Source organism: Megachile rotundata, chromosome 2 (genome assembly GCF_050947335.1).
Source record: "Megachile rotundata isolate GNS110a chromosome 2, iyMegRotu1, whole genome shotgun sequence".
Lineage (NCBI taxonomy): Eukaryota > Metazoa > Arthropoda > Insecta > Hymenoptera > Megachilidae > Megachile > Megachile rotundata.
In genome coordinates this window covers 15,375,926-15,394,300 of record NC_134984.1, presented here as the reverse complement: position 1 = coordinate 15,394,300, position 18,375 = coordinate 15,375,926, and the positions used below count along the sequence as shown (strand labels likewise).

At 36.0% G+C, this 18,375-nt stretch overlaps 1 protein-coding gene across 3 annotated transcripts in view; it reads left to right on the top strand.

Annotated features, from left to right (window-relative positions):
* Nucleotides 1-18,375, top strand: part of vn (membrane-bound neuregulin protein vein) — a 320,062-nt gene that overhangs the window by 174,169 nt on the left and 127,518 nt on the right. For all 3 annotated transcript variants that reach the window (XR_013041565.1, XR_013041564.1, XM_003704568.3), the window contains exon 2: nucleotides 17,288-17,450. Coding sequence is in view for 1 of the 3 variants with exons in the window: in XM_003704568.3 (XP_003704616.3) it covers nucleotides 17,288-17,450 (163 nt within the window). In the remaining 2 variants the exon portion in view is untranslated. The remainder of the gene's footprint in view (nucleotides 1-17,287; nucleotides 17,451-18,375) is intronic.

Genomic DNA, 18,375 nt, shown 5'->3' with positions numbered 1-18,375 from the left:
GGCCAAATGTCATCTCCTAAAATGATGAGCTATGTGGGACTGTCATTACTCTTCACTCGTAAAATTATCACCATATTGCAACTTAACCTCTTTTCGATAATGGAACAATATTAAAATTATTTCATTTGACCCATATTTCTTATACAACTTTAGAATTTGATGTTTCAGAGATGAAGATGTAGATTATGTTCACGAATATCTTCCACATGTACTTGACCTATTTGATAAAACTTGTTACATATGTTACATATGTCACATATACAACTTTTGGATTTGATGTTTCGATTCCACATATGAAGATATAGATTCAGAATGAATATTAACGAATGTCTATTATAAGAACATCTACCACATGTACATTACCTGTTTAATAAAACTTGTCACATATGTGATACCACTTTTGGACTTCATGTTTCGATTTCACATATGAAGATATAGATTCAGAATGAATATTAACGAATGTCTATTATAAGAACATCTACCATATGTACATGACCTGTCTGATGAAACTTGTCACATATGTGATGCAGCTTTTGGACTTCATGTGTCAATTCCATATATGAAGATATAGATTAAGTATGAATATTAGCGAATGTCTATTACAAGAATATCTACCATATGTACATGACCTGTCTGATAAAACTTGTCACATATGTGATGCAGCTTTTGGACTTCATGTTTCGATTCCACATATGAAGATATAGATTAAGTATGAATATTAACGAATGTCCATTATATGAACATCTACTATGTGTACATGACCTGTTTGATAAAACTTGTCACATATGTGATGCAGCTTTTGGACTTCATGTTTCAATTCCACATATGAAGATATAGATTAAGTATGAATATTAACGAATGTCTATTATATGAACATCTACCATATGTACATGACCCGTTTGATAAAACTTGTCACATATGTGATGCAGCTTTTGGACTTCATGTTTCAATTCCACATATGAAGATATAGATTAAGTATGAATATTAACGAATGTCTATTATATGAACATCTACCATATGTACATGACCCGTTTGATAAAACTTGTCACATATGTGATGCAGCTTTTGGACTTCATGTTTCGATTTCACATATGAAGATACAGATTAAGCATGAATATTAACGAATGTCCATTATATGAACATCTACCATATGCACATGATTTGATGAATACGTTCTGAACCGTCCATCTCGTAATTTTCGATCCGTTAAAATCGAGTGTACCAAGGGATTCTTTCCTACGGGATTTCCTCGTTAAAGTTCTATGCTCGTTGCCGAGAAAACTAGGCGGCTGCAAGGCGAGTTTCCGGGCAATGTCGAGATTAATTCATAAGAAACGAGGTTACCGAGGGAGACAAAGAAGCCGCGGGAAAAGAAGCCCGCCAGCCGTGCAATGTAATAAGTTCCAGCAAGAAAAGCGCCTAATGTAGTGAGACACGAGACGCAGAAACTCGCGACGCCACGTACAAAAGGGAACCAATTATTGCTTCATTAAATAACGACGATTATACTCAACCGTGTTCTTCTGTTCCAACACCGAGGAATTGTTACGACTCGCCCTTCTACCACGGATTTCCGATTTAATCCGAAACATCCGGTGACAAGGAGTTTCCTTGCAGAAACTCTAGAATGGAGATGGAAATTGTGAAGACATTTCTCTAAGGTTCTTAACAATTTATCGAAACGTCTGCATGTATTCACCACGGTATTTCCTTCTCGAGTTTCTGGTGACTTTTTTACTTTTTCCGGATTAAGTCTGGGTACTTGTTTTCACATTTTTACTTGCAGATTTTATTTTCCTCTGGTTAACCTACATTTAGGATTTTTTTAATATTTATGGGTGTAGGATTAATGGACACAGAATTCTAAAATTTACGTCTGTTAGATTTTATTTTTTTTTGAAAATTATTCTGGCAATAACTAAGGAGGACGTTCATAGAAATTTTTATACTGGGTCTTTGAAATTTTGATATTTTACTATCTTCATTTTCTACGTCACTGTTGTCTTTCTCTTCACTACAGTATATTTGTACCAAGGTGGTCAAATAACCACTTTCATTTTGGTTCACAAGTTTCATATACCAAGTCACAAAGTTTAAGACGTTTTTCTCGAGATCTTTTCATCAAGATAATATTTAAATTAATTTAGCTTATTCATTTTTACACCTGAGTTAAGTGTACATAGTACATCGTAACATTTCGAATGAAAAGATTAAAATTACTTAATCCCTTTTCCAATCCGGTAACCTCAATACCGTCAAACCAGTGACAGATCACTGGCAATGCGGAATGAAACGTCAATTTACAATAGCATTAATAAGACAGTGAAAAATTTTATGCCAGCGATGACGTTTTGAAAAACGACAGACACTGATCGATCGAATGTCCCTGGTGTGCCAGGTGGATCCGTTATCGCTGAAAATTTCAGCGTGCAATCTAGGGAATTGAAAAATAGAGAAGACGAGTAACACTCGAATCTTGTGAAACACGAAACGGATCACGAAGATATCGTGCAACCGTAGGCCGACACGGTTGTTACCGTTCATCGTGTTTCCACCAGGTGGGCTCTCGATTTTCCGTACGTCAGGAAAATTGCGAAATCCCGAAGGGGATTCGAGGTTTTCTCGGAGAAAAATTCGACCAGCGATTTCCTGCGTTCGATATCGCTACGATTTTCTTCCCAATGATTTCTGTGAATCTTCCGCACTTGTGATGTTTAGAATTTGATTTAAACCTGATAGAACACACGCAAATTCACAAATTTTAATTTTTAAAAATATTCGACAGAAGTGTATGAACTTATATCGAGTACAATAATTTCCGACGTCATCAATTTTCCGTCGGAAAGAAATCAGAAGTAGCTTTTCGCCGAAACTGCCATACGGAAAGAGTTAAGAGCCGCAGGGGTAGCGGAAGACAGATCGAAATCTGTTGGTGAACTTTCGTTTCCGGGACTCGCCGGAATTGCCGGCGATTTTTCCACGAGGACGTCGGATATAAAACTTATGGTGTACGAGGAACAGGGAGGAAGAAACGGCGACGCAATAAACTCCGACGAAAGAATTCTTCGAAGCGTTTAACGAGCCCCTATCTCCGACGATAGACACGTCACCGGTTGCAAGAAAGCGAATTCCAGCTTTGTGACGATTGTGAAACGACTTCTATTCGCTGTGTACCGAACTCTTTTCTTGCATAACGAACACGTTTGCACGCGACTCTTCCTTCCGGTTTACTTATCGGGAATGTTTCGGGAATACTTCTGTGCTACGATCGTCGATAACGATTTTTAAATGTTTTGGGATTTACAATTATTACATCGTTCTTTAATTTTTAATTTTCACCAAATTTTTTAATATGATGGTTTTTACAAAAGCTTTTAGTATGACGGTTTTTACAAAATTTTTTAGTATGACGGTTTTTACAAAATTTGTAATATGTTATATTTTTTTAGTATTGTCATTATATGTTTTAATATTCGTATTTGTTCATTTATTTCTGTTGAGTGAATTAACGAAAAAAATTTCATAAAACTGTTTTTCCATAAAACATATAGAAATTCAGAAAATCTTTCTGTGATATATAGCTATAGCCTGCTAGCTATGGTATGTATGATATATAGCTATTGTCTCAATATACACAGTCTTAATAATATATACACAGTACAATCTTAACAATATACATAATATACACTTTCTATCTATGCATCGTCTCAGTAAATGATCACTATAGTCCACATAAGGGTGGGTTAGCGCGTGGTCACTATGGTGGTTTTTCGTAACCATACAGTTAACCAAAGTTTCGATGTCTCTCTAAAGCTACCATTTGTACTGGTCAATCGATTTCCCACCTGTAATTGGTTAACGAGTTCTAATCAATCTTGTTAGGATCACAATCGTGCTAGATTCCCAACCTTTGCTGATCACATCACAAAAATGAACGTATTGATTGTTTATCTGTTAATTCAGTATTTAATAGAAAAAATGAAATTTTATACAGAGTTGTCTGTGGTACTTTAAGTCTATTATGAATTCTGAGCTTTCCTGATTAAGCAACAGGGTGTATGAGGAATACAGATAAATGCTCATATTAATCATAATGCTAAAAATGAACGTATTACTTATCTATTGGTTAACTGAATAAATAAGAAGAAAAACAAAATTTTATATAGAGTTGTCTGCAATAGTTTAAGTCTATGTTATCAATTTCAAACTTGAGTGAATTAAGCAAGAGAATGTATGACGAATACAGATAAATGCTCATATTAATCATAATGCTAAAAGTGAACGTATTGGCTATCTATTAGTTAACTGAATAATTAATAAGAAAATCGAAATTTTGCACAGAGTTGTCTGTGATATTTGAAGTCTAAATTATAAATTCCAAACCTGAGTGAATTAAGCAACAGTATGACGAATAGTAGGGTGTATGACGAATACAGATAAATGCTCATATTAACAACCATCATGCTAAAAATGAATATATTAATTATCCACCAGTTAACTAAATAATTAACAAGAAAAACAAAATTTTGCCCAGAGTTGTCTGTCCCTATTTGAAGTCTACATTATCAATTTCAAACTTGAGTGAGTTAAGCAACAGGGTGTATGATGAATACAGATAAATGCTCATATTAACAACCATCATGCTAAAAATGAATATATTAATTATCCACCAGTTAACTGAATAATTAATAAGAAAATCGAAATTTTGCACAGAGTCCCTATTTGAAGTCTACGAATCCATCTGAATGCATTAAGCAACAGTACGACGAATACAGATAAATGCTCACATTAATTCTAATATAAAAAAATAAATTCTTATCCACGTTAATAAAAAAGACTTGAGACTCCGCAACAGGCAACATCATTTAAGACTATCAATAGTCGTATTAAACTGCTGGTCGCTTATTAAAGCTTATTAAATTTCACGCCTCAGCCGGTCGTTTAGAAAATCCAGCGCGTTTCATTGCGCCCTGAATATAAACGCAATTATAAAGCTCACAAACAGCCTCGATGGCCGCAGTTTCCCCTAACGATTTATTCATCGATTCGTTGCATTTTTAATTACCCCTTTCCAACGGGATAATGCGTTCCGGCCACGTAGATGGGATTTCGAGGATATTGCGGTCGGCAAGGTGGTCCGACAGAGAAGGGTAAAAAAAGGAATATCGGAAACTGCGGCCGTGATTCGCGAGATTGCCGAAAAAAAGCCCTCGGTTTTAAAACGATTCTCGCGGCACGCGAGCGCAGAGATACATTTTCCTGGTAAATAAAATATCATGGCGGAGTAAAAAGAACCTGGAGGCAATTTATCGAACGTCGCGCTACGGTTATGCGCGACCCTCCAACCCCCCTTCTTTTTCGCCCGCGCTCTTCTTTCGCTGCTTCTTTCTGCTTTTTTTTTTATTTCATCCCCCGTCATTCTTCTCTATCTCCGAAGTATAACTCGTAAATTGTCGGATGAAAAATTGCGGCCGAATAATTGTAAAATTACGAGGCGGCTGCTATCGGTCCGCAACGACGCGTCGGCTTAACTTCGTAAGTGGATTTGTCGTTGTTAACGAGCATCGATAACGACCAGCAAATGGAAAAACGGTACACACATTTGTATACTTTTTCGAGCGACGTTTAATCGACGCGACGGACGGTGGTTAATTTTATATCACTTCCCGTAGACAGTATCGATTTATCGACAAGATTCAACTTTGATACGATAATTATTAAATACAATATTTTATTCAACTTATTGAAAATTAGTGCGTTTATTAATTGTGTACAAAATCGGAAGATTTCTAAATAAGTGTCCCGAGCTCCAACCGCGGTATTCTCCTGGCGCCGGAAACCACAGGAGCCCCAAGCGTTTCCTGTGTATCTATAATTGCCTTTTCTTTCACATCTTTCGAACTTTCCTCAATAAAGCAAACGAACTCTTACAATTCCTTATCCTTTGAATTAGCCTCTAACTCTTGATTAACGCGATAAAGTCGACCGTTTTAATCAACGACACGAAATTCCGGCATCGACGATCCGAATGATACCATCAGAAGAAAAAGACCCAGATGAACGATCATTTCGTGCCATCCCCGTAATATCCACTGTCTGCCGTTAATCGATGGCTCGTGAAACGAGAAACAGACGGAGGCATAATCTGAGCCGGCAGTAACGCCATCTCGTTAACCAGCTCGATCTTGGCGCCGGTCGCAATTAAAACGGAAAACAACCCCCAATTCTACCCTTTTTTCTTCCTTTTCCGTGTCGCTTACAGTCTATCTCTTAATAGAAACAAGTGGACTGGAACTTCCTATTCGGGCTAATGTTTATTAGCACGTTTCCAAATTAGTAGGACGACGTTCCCTTAATGGGATTATTTTTTTAATCAATGTTAGTGGGAAGACTGGCGGAGAGGGAACGTAAATGATTATATAATATTGATTAACTTAAAGAACAGCGAGTGCTTATTTTTATTTGTATCTAGAATGATGATTATATAATATTCATTACAGCTTCATAACTGACTGAGATAAAAATGGAGAGGAGCAAGTGCTTCGTTGTATTTGTATGTTGAAACTGTTCTTTTGAACTGCTGATTATGTAATATTGATTAACGTCTTTCATGAAAGATTGAAATAAAGGAGAAGAAGAACACGAACAAGTATTTAATTGCATTTGTATCTTGAAACTGTGATTTTGCTCAGAAATATTGTTTATATAATATTGATTAACGTCTGTAATGTCAGACTGAAATAAAGAAGAAGAAGAACACTAACAAGTATTTAATTGCACTCGTATCTTGAAACTGTGATTTTGCTCAGAAATATTGTTTATATAATATTGATTAACGTCTCTAATGTCAGACTAAAATAAAGAAGAAGAAGAACACTAACAAGTACTTAATTGCATTTGTATCTTGAAACTGTGATTTTGCTCAGAAATATTGTTTATATAATTTTTATTAACGTCTGTATTGTCAGACTGAAATAAAGAAGAAGAAGAACACTAACAAGTACTTAATTGCACTCGTATCTTGAAACTGTGATTTTGCTCAGAAATATTATTTATATAATATTGATTAACGTCTCTAATTTCAGATTGAAATAAAGAAGAAGAAGAACACTAACAAGTATTTAATTGCACTCGTATCTTGAAACTGTGATTTTGCTCAGAAATATTGTTTATATAATATTGATTAACGTCTCTAATGTCAGACTAAAATAAAGAAGAAGAAGAACACTAACAAGTACTTAATTGCACTCGTATCTTGAAGTTATAGTTTCATCAGGAAGAATTCGTCTTCGATCCCTTCCACGACAAATCAAAATAAAAAAACAGAAAAAGTTCAAACAAATATTTAATTGCATCTGTACCTTGATATTATAGTTCCATCAGGAAGAATTCATTTTTAATCAAAGCATTGTAAAATAATGATTGCTCCTTCCATGACAAATCGGAATAAAAAACAAAATGAACCCAGACAAGTACCTCATTATATTTCTGTCTAAAAGTAACACTTCCATTGGGAGCAATTCATCTTCAACTGAAACGTTGTAAAATTGCTGTACCTCTTCTACGACAATTCAGGATAAAAATGAACATAGACAAGTACCTGATTTATACTAAAAGTAATACTTCTATTGGGAACAATTCATCTTCAACTGAAACATTGTAAATTGCCTCACCTCTTTTATGATAATTCAGGATAAAAATGAATAGAGACAAGTACCTGATTTGTGTCTAGAAGTAATTGTTCCATCCGGAAGAATTCATCTTCAAGCAAAATTAATGATTGTCCGACCCTTCCATGACAAATCAAAATAAAAAGCAAAAAGAGCACAGACAAGTACCTAATTGTATTTATAACTCATTGCAATTTCGTCCGATAGAGTAGAAACATTCTAAAAATATTTAGTTAATACCTTCCACAAATCAGAATTAAAAAGAACAGTAATTGTATCTGTGTCCACAAGTACAGTAATTGTATTTGTATCAAAAAGTAACCAGTTCCGAAAGAACTCGAGATTCTAACAAGATACCATCGACTTATGCGAAACAGCTGTAACCGAAAGAGTGATAGGACGTATCGGAAGCGAAGAGGAAGTCGAAGCGGACCATTTCCGGCTACGAGTGACTCCAGAGAGCGCGCGTAGTCGCGCGAGCTCGTTAGCGGGAGAATTAAACGACGCCCGTAGGAAAAGTTGCCTGATTTGTTCCCGGTAATTCACGAACTTGCCTACTAACCGTAAAATCTGACGAACTTTTCCCGAACGGGCCGAACTTCTTCTTCCCAGTTCGTTACTCCCGTATAGCTCGAAGCGGGCCAAAGTGCCGTAAATGGGAAAGGGTGCTACCCTTTCCTTTTCTGGAACATCGCCGTTGAATCGTAGCCGGTCAAAGGATCCCCTCGATTTTAACTGGGAAGCTACACCCCAGCCAGTTACCCTCCTTGACCCGTCGATTAGCGATAATAACCGGGGAAGGGTGTTTTCAAGTCGACAGTATTTGCTCGAATCGAGTTCCAAGTACTTTGTTCGAACAATATGCTACTGAAATTCCGATCCTCAACAATCTGCTGACAAGTGCACAAAATATTGCGCCAAGTTCTACTTCAAAAAGAACTATGTCGAACATCCGTTCCCAAAGAGAGGTTTACTAGGAATGCAATAATCGTCAGGCCGAAAACAAAAAAAGGGAAACAAAACGAAGCCAACGCGAGACAATCAATTATCGAGGCGGGTCGTATGCCTAACACGGGGTTGCACCTCGTCACAAGCCGTCGGTGCACCGCGGGAACTATGAATCAAGCAAGAGGCATGACCGGTTGCCGCAACCCCCGGTTCCAACCGAGGCTCGAACGTCCGCCATTTGCGTTAGCCCGAGGGCAACGTGGCAACGTGCTATTTGTTATTTTGCTCTTTCGGCGACGCGTTCATTAATCAACCTCGCCTGCTCTCTTTGCCGCTCGCTCGGCGTGTTTCATCCCTCGTAGCGGCTCTGTGACATGCCGCTCGACAGATTTCGCGTTGCTCTTTTTTTCCTTCTTTTCACTTCTACGCTTTTCTTCCCCGGGGATACGCGGAAAGTGGCCAACAGCTGGATACCGATTAGGTGTACGCAGATAATTGGTAAGAGGAAGATCTTGTATGGTGGATCTTATATGTGGGAGTTAGTTGAAATTGTAGTTGAAGGTTGGAAGTCCAAGTTCAGTTGGAAGACCAAGTTCAGTTGGAACTTCAAGTTCAGTTATATGGTGGATCTTATATGTGGATGTTAGTTGAAATTGTAGTTGAAGGTTGGAAGTCCAAGTTCAGTTGGGAGACCAAGTTCAGTTGGAACTCCAAGTTCAGTTATATGGTGGATCTTATATGTGGATGTTAGTTGAAATTGTAGTTGAAGGTTGGAAGTCCAAGTTCAGTTGGAAGTCCAAATTCAGTTGGAACTCTAAACTCAGTTATATGGTGGATCTTATATGTAGATATTAGTTGAAATTGTAGTTGAAGGTTCGAAGACCAAGTTCAGTTAGAAGACCAAGTTCAGTTGGAACTCCAAGCTCAGTTATATGGTGGATCTTACATGTAGATATTAGTTGGAATTGTAGTTGAAGGTTGGAAGTCCAAATTCAATTAGAAGTCCAAGTTCAGTTGGAACTCTAAACTCAGTTATATGGTGGATCTTATATGTAGATGTTACTTGAAATTGTAGTTGAAGGTTGGAAGTCCAAGTTCAGTTAGAAGACCAAGTTCAGCTGGAAGTCCAAATTCAGTTGCATCTCCAAGTTCAGTTAGAAGTCCAAGTTCAGTTAGAACTCAGACTTCACTTGTACAAATCAGTGGATAAAGTGTGCATAAAAAATGATCAATTGTAAGTGGTGGACTAACAAAAAGCAACAAATAGTTAAAGAACCCCTAATGTACAAGTAAACTCAAAAGAACAAATTTCAAGATAAAATGACTATACCAAACAAAACATACAACTGCCATTCATAGAACAAAAAATGTACCCAATTCGAGAAATGCCTAATTGAAACATCTCTCCCGACAAATTTCCACAATATCTAAAGAAAGTCCTCCAGATGGAAGAAAAAAGACAACAACATAAAATATCGAACGATATAAAGCAATAATATTAACGTCCGATCGAAAGTTTTCTAGTTGAAAGAGAAGCTTCCGTGCGGTCTTTCATCTCCGAGATGATATTCGCCGGTGTTTCAAGCTGTATTTGCCGATTCATTTGCCCGATGCCCATCGATCTGGCCGGGGATAAAGGAAGAGGTGTTTCGAAACGGAACGGGGCGCGAGGGGGGTTCAATCCTTTCGTAGGTAAGCAACGCTATTGAACGAGAAGCGACGATTAAACGTTTTCAATTCTTCAAAAGGAACTCTCCCATCGTCTTCGCTCGTTCTTCTCGTCTTTACCGGGGTAGCAAAATTTTTTATCGCTGTTCAAAGCGAAGGATTTAACAAGAGCAGAGATCTTGGAGAGGAAATAACTGAGATACGCCTTTATTGCTTGCGAGGTTCCAGGTAAATTGTGGAGGAGTAGGGTCAATATTTAGAATAACATTTATTGATGTTGATGATTTTTTAGTGTGTTATGAAGATCATAACATGGTCGTAACATGGTTATAACATGGTTATAATAAGGTCATAACATGGTCGTAATAAGATCATAACAAGATCATGTAACATATTTGGGAATATTTGATATAAATGTATGTAACATTATACATATGTAGGTACCATCTAATGTCAATGTTCTTGTCATATGTTATCAAGGTTATTCATCGTGAGAAGTTCTATACAAATTTTGATGTTCGTTATTGGTTACATGACAGATCTGGAAATATTCATTTTAAGTAGCTTGCAAGATCCTATCATCTGATGTCAATGACATTCACATATGTTATCAAGGTCATCATTATGAGAAATCTTATAAAGGTTTTGGTAGTCCTTATAGGTTACGTAACATATCTAGAAATATTCAATATATGTGGCTTGCAAGATCCTACCATTTGATGTCAATGACATTCACATATGTTATCAAGATCATCATCATGAGAAATCTTATAAAGGTTTTGGTAGTCCTTATTGGTTACATAACATATTTAGAAATATTCAACATATGTGGCTTGCAAGATTCTACCATCTGATGTCAATGACATTTACATATGTTATCAAGATCATCATCATGAGAAATCTTATAAAGGTTTTGGTGGTCCTTATTGGTTACATAACATATTTAGAAATATTCAACATATGTGGCTTGCAAGATCCTACCATCTGATGTCAATGACATTCACATATGTAATCAAGGTCATCATCATGAGAAATCTTATAAAGGTTTTGGTGGTCCTTATTGGTTACATAACATATCTAGAAATATTCAACATATGTGGCTTGCAAGATCCTACCATCTGATGTCAATGACATTCACATATGTAATCAAGGTCATCATCATGAGAAATCTTATAAAGGTTTTGGTGGTCCTTATTGGTTACATAACATATCTAAAAATATTCAACATATGTGGCTTGCAAGATCCTACCATCTGATGTCAATGACATTCACATATGTTATCAAGGTCATCACATGAGAAATTTTATGAAGGTTTTGGTAGTCCTTATTGGTTACATAACATATCTAGAAATATTCAATATATGTGGCTTGCAAGATCTTACCATTTGATGTCAATGACATTCACATATGTTATCAAGGTCATCACATGAGAAATCTTATAAAGGTTTTGGTGGTCCTTATTGGTTACATAACATATCTAGAAATATTCAATATATGTTGCTTACTAGATCCTACCATCTGATGTCAATGACCTCGACATATGTTATCAAAATCATCTTGAGAAATGTTATAACAGAGCTACTTGTTATTTGTGAAATAAGTTTAGAAATAATTGACATACATTGCTTGCAAGGTTCCAGGTAAATTATAGAATAATGTAGAAAGTCTTGAAACAATATTTAGAATAACACATACCGATATCAATGGTCTTAACCTATGTTATGAAAGTCATCCTGAGTTACTTATTAAATAACAAATTTAAGAATATCCAATATACTCTGCCAGGTGCTAGATTGATTTCAGACTAGCCTAAGAAGACTTCATAAACAATCTTGACTACTATCAGTCGTAAGCAACACAGAGTCATGAAGATAAACTCTATCGATTCGATTTATGTGACCCCGAATATAGAGTTCTAAAAGCAATTTTTCTTTCCGTAGCATTTAATCCCATCGCAGTTGCCAGGGAATTGCTCCGCATAAATTCGGGCCCCGAACGTTTCAGGTCCATCGAGTCTCCCGCGAGTGCCATTTAAATTTGAATTTCGGCGTCAGTTCGCACGGCTAATCGTTAAATGACGTTTCGCAGGGAGGACCAACGCGTCCCCTCCGGCAACATGGGAATACCGGGAACGTCCACCTTTCGGCTCTTTCTATTCGCTCCGTTCCATCTGTTGCTCGTTTTGTGACTCTCTAACCCTCTATCCTGTCTCTGTCCTTTTTCGCGTTAGCTTCGTCCCTTCTTGCACGTACCTAACCGCTTAATAACGAATAGACCGATCCAGCGCGAATCAGACGCGCAATCCTCTTGGCTGCAAGTGAATTTTCACTCGCTGACCAAACTCTCGAGCGCTTTCAACGGGACGCGTAAAAGCACTCTATGGATCGGAATTAATATACCCGCGATTTAATTTGACCAGAAATTGCAACACGGTTTTATTCCGACGAACAACCGCCCTACCAGAAGGTGGGCTAATTTCGAGTCGATGGCGCTCCAGCTTAATTCTTTCGGTGTAAACGATCGCGGGAAAGCTCCGAAAATTTCGTGAAAGCTTGCGAGTCGAACAAATTATGCAAACGGAGGACAGTTTATGTTTCGGGTTTTCGTAATCAGCTTTCGTGTTTATTCAACTTCCGTCAATCCTCGGACGTTTCTGAAAGTATGGTCACTGCCAATTATTTAAAAAATTATTGTTGCTCATAATTACGTACTATTATTAATGCTTATAATTAGATATTATTGTCAGAATTTATATTTGCATAAAATATTGTATTGAACCTAGAAATTCCTGACCTGCTTTCCATGACTCACCCTGTATGTAAATGGCGTCCCTGCGTGTCATTCTTCGGACTTAAATTTAAATGGGACATATTTACGAGGAAATATGTACGAAAGCACAATAAATAAAGAAAACCTTGAAAGTGCTTTCGAAGAAGAATAGCGAGTTCCGTTAAATTGCGCCCTAAAGTTAGCGCATTCTGTGCCAAAAGAACTGAGAGCGTTTTGAGAAGCGGAAGAATGGAGAACCGGAGTTTTAAGGTCAAATATCGATCGTTTCTTTAAATATTCTTGTGGAGTATCTGTTATACTTGATTTTATTATTTTGCTTTAATTCTATTTCCTATGAGAATTAAGGTAAATTAATTATAACTCTAGCTTGAATGAAAATAATTTAATTATGACTCCAGTGAAAATTAAAGCAATTTAATTATAACTCCAATAATAATTAAAACCATTTAATTATAATTCCAGTAAGAATTGAAGGAATGTAATTATAATTTTGCCGGGTATTAAAATAAAATTTCTCTGCACGAATAATACATTTTTTACGCTTTTTGATTTCACCGTTTTGTTTTACTTATAATTCTATTACGAATTAAAGTAAAATTTCATCGTACGAATAATTACGTTATTTCATTTTACTGTTTTGTTTTAATTATAATTCTATTATGAATTAAAATAAAATTGTATGAATAACATTTATTATATTACTTGATTTTATCTGTTTTAATTATGATTCTGTTATGAACATAATTCTGGTTTCTGACTGATTTCACGAAATTACTTTTTCCAGCGAAAATGATATTTACTAAAGAAAATTTTACAGAACGAATAAAGACTCTTGCAAGTGACTGTACAGTTGAAAAACAAATTTGCAGCATGCCAGGTAAACGGCCGAATGCGTGGGTGACGCAGTGACGTTTCCCTATGCGTTGACCTATTCTACTGCGCCCCTGTTACTACAGTTAATATCTATGCCAATTCAAACGGACCGATTTCGCCGAAAACTTTCAACCAACATGTTTCACCAATAGAATCTATTCACGACAGTATTTGCAGCCGGAATTGCTATTTACCGAGGTTTATCGTACATTACATGTCGATACGTTGACTCGTACTACTTGCCGTTGATACAAACATTTCATATCACTCATTTTATCACTGAATTTCAACGTGCTTTTATTCTATATGATTAGCCACTCTATTCATGCTTTAGTACACTAAATTTCATTTATATAATTAAGTTTATTTATGAAATAGAGTATCGATAATTGGTCGGAAATGTTAACGAGTGAAATAAAATATAATACACATTATGTACTGTACATATTATGTTATAGAATATTTTACAAGTACTACATGTTATTTTAAAGAAGATTAAAACATATTTCAATAGAATGAAAAGAATTTTAGCACAGCTGCCACCAATCCTTGGGCTTCGACTCATATGTGACATATGTTACACATATTGAAATAAGACAAAATTAATTATAATTTGTACAGTTTCTTCAATGCAATATTTCAACTATTCCTAACATTGCATAATTGACCCCAACTGCACAAAATAGCGCTCCTGGTTTCCCAGTTTTGTTGCTCCTTAGGTCAGGTATCCTCAATATAGTGTTTCGACTGTTTCTCCTAACATTGCATTAATAATTAACCTCAACACAAGTACACAAAATGGCTTACCTCGGTTCCGTTGTTCCTCATCGGTCATAACGGTATCGATTCGCCCTTCAAACACGAGTTCAGAATTTCATGACGGAAATGACGAGGTCGCGTGTTAACCATCGAATCTCGCAAGATACGAAGGTATCGCAAGCGTTACGAATACGAGGCCGACACGGACAGTTTCGAATAACGCCGCCGTCTGACGGCGACGAGGACGACGACATTGATGGAAACGTATTAAATGCCCGGAGGCGTTCTCGTCGCGACGCGGAACGTCGAGGATAATTCGAGCGTCGCGTTTCGGCTGGCGAGGGGACAGAGAAGCCTGGCGTAATTACGCCGAGCACGCTAGTCAAAACACCGCTCCGCGGAGAAGACGGTTGGTGAAAAATTGCGAGACGACGCGAAAGGAACGCCACTCGTTTCTACGATCGTGTACCAAGATTCGGAATTAAACGCGATTCCATCGAGCCGTAATCCGTTTCGAATGAGATTTAAATTCATGGGTAATCAGTCACCCCCTGGATCACCTGTCTCGACGTTTACACGCTTGCGACAGACTTTTACACGCTTGCAAATGATCTTTTTAATCAGGAGTTGTGCTCTTTATTTTATGGTGAAAACATAGGAAATATGTAATAAAACGAGTTTATAATATATTTATGATTGTTGTATATACAGGGTGGTTCATAAGTAGTGTTACCACCTAAAAGGGGTGGTAGAGGACGTCTTTCTGAACGAGGTTGTATAGTATATTACAATTTAGAGATACTCAGTTTGAATGCGAATTTGAATTTGACTGAATCATACTCTTTTGTCAAATATAATCATACATATTAGTAAAGACTATGTCATATTTTGTCACATGATAGGAAGTTCTCAAATCGATCGTTGTATATATATGTATATTTTACATTTCAATCGGAGTCACTCAGTTTGAATGTGAATTTTAATTTCATTGAATTGTACCCTCTTGTTAAATATAATTGTACATATTATTAGAGAGTAATTCATATTTTGTCACATGTAGGAAGTTCTTCTTAAAACTTGTTCTAAAAGTTGTTCAACATAATTTTTATTTTACAGGAAAATATTTTTTGCAATCTTGCTAATGTTGACTGAACTTGATTGACTTCTTTGTGACATTAATTTAAAATTCAAACGAACTGTCCATATGAACTGATGCTATTGAATGACATGAACTGATGCTATTAGATGACATGAACTGATACTATTGTATGAAATGAAATTTTGTTTTAAAAGTTGTTCAATATAATCTTTATTTTACATGAAAGTATTTTTTGTATTCTTGCTAATGTTGACTAAACTTGACTGACTACATTCTGACATTAATTCAAAGTACAAACAAATTGTCTGTATGAATTGATGTTATTAAATGACATGAACCAATGAACGACTAACGCAGAAACGAAAAAAGGGAACAAAGTTTCTTTGAAAGCACGTCAACTAATCGCCGTAATTTCCAGGAGTGCTGTCAAGGTTACAGCATAGAAACCCCGTGAAAGTAGGTGCCTTATTAAGGACAAATAGTACAATATCCTAAGAACAATATCTTCGGCGTTAACAAAAGATCGCAGAGAAACGGTCACAAAGGGACGAGCTTAGCGAGCTGTACCCTTTACATTAGTCGCAATACAATCAACGACCTCACGAGAGCAGCTCTCCGCTCCTCTAAAATTAGAATCCCCGATGACCCATTTTTCTTCAACGCGCGCCCAATTTACGATCGCGACAGCTGCTTGCTATTGTGATGTCACTGTATCCAGGGTATCGCGTGAATCTACACGCGACAACTCGTTAGCCGGAGTAATCGCTCTTCAAACCGTTTCTTGTCCTTGGAACATAAAACCTTGGAAGTACAAAAGTACTAAACTTTACCTAGTATTTTCTAACACGAACGTAGTTTGAAATTAAAAACGGAGTCCTTGAATATGTACAACCCTTTCAGATCAGGGTAGCACCCTTTCTTTCTCGCTTGTGTGAAATATGACTCCAAGATCAATAGGTGTCGTCTTAAGCGACTTCAAAGCACTTCAGGTATTTTTCATTTCGACGATCTCCCTTTCTACTTTTTAAAATCAGGAACTTTTAAGAGATTCCAGTACTCAACATTTTATATCGCTTCATGCGCCGCAAGGGCTAAAATGTCGGAAGAGAAATTCCGCGAAATTTCTTTCCGTCGAAGATCGCGCGATTTAAAACGCGTATTGCGGAGTTTCTTCGGACGGGCTCTCGAAAAGTTTATTAAAACTCCGGGGTTAGGATTTCGTCCGTTTTTGCCGGAACTTCGAGACACGTAGCCGGACGGAGTTGGAAAATGACCGTTTTAAGAATTCTCTTTCAACGCCGCAGATTTAGCCGTCGTGAAATTCATTATGCGTTAGAATTTCTCGTGAACCGGATCGCGTTTCCGTAATTCTTTCATTTAATACGTACTCTTTACATCGTCGTTAAGTATATTCAGCAGGGTAAAATAGAACTTTTCAATTATTAAGCAGACGATTTTAACGACTGTGCTTTGATTTCAGTGAGAGAGGTGACGTTGTCCGAACTCAGGGACTCGATAGCGAGGTTAAGGGAGAGGGTGAAGCTAGTATGCAGAACGAGGGGTTCTCCACCCCCGAGGGTGCACTGGCTGAAAGACGGCATACCGTTGCATCCACGTAGAGGCCTCAGGATTCAGCACAAACGGTGAGTAGTTATTTTAATTTGATGTAGACACTTTCTTATCCATCAATTTAAAAATACGAATATTTATAAACATTTTCGTGGGACGATACTTTCTTGACTATCAAATTTTTGTAGCTTCTTTATAATTTCTATTGTTATTATTTTTAAGTAGTATTACAACTAGTGTACATTGAAAAAACGTAAAATAATATATATGGTTTTAATAAAATTCTTTGATAAATAAATTTATAAAAATTTACATGTAGCAATTCTTTCTTGAATATCAAATTTTAATTACTTTTTCATAATTTCCACTGTTATTATTTTTTAATAATAACCACAATTAGTGTACGTCAAAAAACATGAAATAATATATATTGTTTTAATAAAATTTTTCGATAAATAAATTTTAAAAAATTTACATACAGCAAAACCTTCTTGACTATCAAATTTTAATTACTTCTTAATAATTTCCACTGTTATTATTTTTTAATAATAATCATAATTAATGTACGTCAGAAAACATGGAAAAGTATACGTGATTTTAATAAAATTCTTCGATAAATAAATTTATAAAAATTTACATGTAGCAATTCTTTCTTGAATATCAAATTTTAATTACTTCTTCATAATTTCCACTGTTATTATTTTTTAACAAAATCACAATTAATGTACGTCAAAAAACATGAAAAAATATACATGATTTTAATAAAATTCTTCGATAAATAAATTTATAAAAATTTACATGTAGCAATTCTTTCTTGAATATCAAATTTTAATTACTTCTTCATAATTTCCACTGTTATTATTTTTTAATAATAACCACAATTAGTGTACGTCAAAACACATGAAAAAATATACATGATTTTAATGAAATTCTTAGATAAATAAATTTATAAAAATTTACATGTAGCAATTCTTTCTTGAATATCAAATTTTTATTACT